General features: G+C 47.5%; 1 protein-coding gene across 1 annotated transcript in view; it reads right to left on the reverse strand.

The window, feature by feature from the left end:
- The window catches only part of LOC101859489 (adenylosuccinate lyase), a gene marked incomplete in the record, with an annotated part of 36469 nt that overhangs the window by 6227 nt on the left and 28593 nt on the right, over positions 1 to 1649 (reverse strand). Inside the window, 1 exon segment of the mRNA XM_013083694.2 lies at positions 100 to 338. Coding sequence (XP_012939148.1) covers positions 100 to 338 — 239 coding nt within the window.

Genomic DNA, 1649 nt, shown 5'->3' on the forward strand with positions numbered 1-1649 from the left:
GACAGACAGACAGACAGACAAACAGACAGACAGACAGACAGACAGACAGACAGAAAGAGATAGACAGACAGACAGACAGACAGATAGAGAAAATCCCACCTTCGGGTAGACGACCAAGCCCTCCACGATGTTGAGCAGTGTGTTGAGGAGAGCGTCGGCCGCAAGGAAAGCCTCGGGCAGACACACGCGCCGGTTGGCGCTGTCGTCCAGGGTTCGCTCCATCCACTGCACCGAGGCCGTGGCAAGCGGGTTCTGAACCTGGGCCATCAGCAGGCGGGCCAGGGAGCAGCAGCGCTCGCTCCGCATGGGGTTCCGCTTGTAGGGCATGGCACTGGAGCCTGTCAGAAGGGTAGAGGTAGTAAAAGTTGGGTTTAGTTCCGTTTAGTTTTTAGTAAGAGTTTTGTAATAGACTGACAGGCGACGCTAGAGTGAGTCAGTAGCAGACTGTATGCTTCCGCGGAAGCCGAGAATGTTTCTGAGTGTTCTCAGAGGGTCTGCTGGGGTAATAATAGTTGTAAAGCGCATAGAGTTTGCTCTTGAGCATGGACATGCGCTATAATAAATGCAATTATTACCCTCAGAGCTCACGGGATGTCCCTCCTACAGGCCACTCAGCTTGCTTCAGACAGACAGACGCATGTATCTCCCTGCTACACCCACCGGTACAGGTGGAATAATAAAGTAAAGTAAATAAGAAGGGGGGGGGGGGTAGAGCGCGGTGGCCAGCGGGTTCTGAACCTGGGCCATTAGCAGGCGGGCCAGGGAGCAGCAGCGCTCGCTCCGCATGGGATTCCGCTTGTAGGGCATGGCACTGGAGCCTGTCAGCAAGTCCACAACGTCAATAGTAAAAGTTGTTTTAATTTTAGTAAGAGTTTTACAGCACTTGCAAAACAATAAGGTCATATAGGTGCCGAAGATTAGGTGATACAAGAAAGAAGGAGGAGAGATCAGGACGGTAGATGTTTGATAGGGAAGAAGGAGCAAACCACACCAGAGCACCCGCCCACCACTCACAGTAAAAGTTGGGTTTAGTTTCATTTAGTTTTTAGTTAGAGTTTTTTTTATCCGCACTTGAAACACAATAAGGTCATATTAGTGCTGAGGACAAGTGGTGTTACAAGAGCGTAGAAAACATAGAAAAAGGAGGAGGAGAGGTAAAGCCAATAGATGTTTGAGCTAGATAGGAAAGAAGGAGCAAACGATCCTAGAGCACCTGCCAATCACTCACGTTTTTTTAGTTTTAGTAAGAGCTTGAGTTTGAGTAACGAGAAGCACATCGACACAGTAACGGTCATAGAGTGCAGGGAAGAAGCAATAGAAAAAGACATAAAACCACCAGTAGCGCCCTCCCAGCTACCTGAAGTTTTAATAAGACTTTGTTTTTTAAAAGTTTTAGTAAAAGTTTTACGGCCCTTGCAACACAGTAAGGTCATATAAATGCCAAAGAATAGATTATGTGTTACAAGAGAGTAACATACACAAAAAGAAGGAGGAGAGATATAAGGACGACGGATGTTTGATAGGAAAGAAGGAGCAAACCACACCAGAGCACCCGCCAACCACCCACTAGTAAGAGTTACACGGCATTTGCAACACAAATAGGTCATATATAAGTGGCAGGGTGATGGTCATGGGGTTAATAACAGGAG

This window comes from Aplysia californica, unplaced genomic scaffold (assembly GCF_000002075.1).
Source record: "Aplysia californica isolate F4 #8 unplaced genomic scaffold, AplCal3.0 scaffold00249, whole genome shotgun sequence".
NCBI classification, from domain to species: domain Eukaryota; kingdom Metazoa; phylum Mollusca; class Gastropoda; order Aplysiida; family Aplysiidae; genus Aplysia; species Aplysia californica.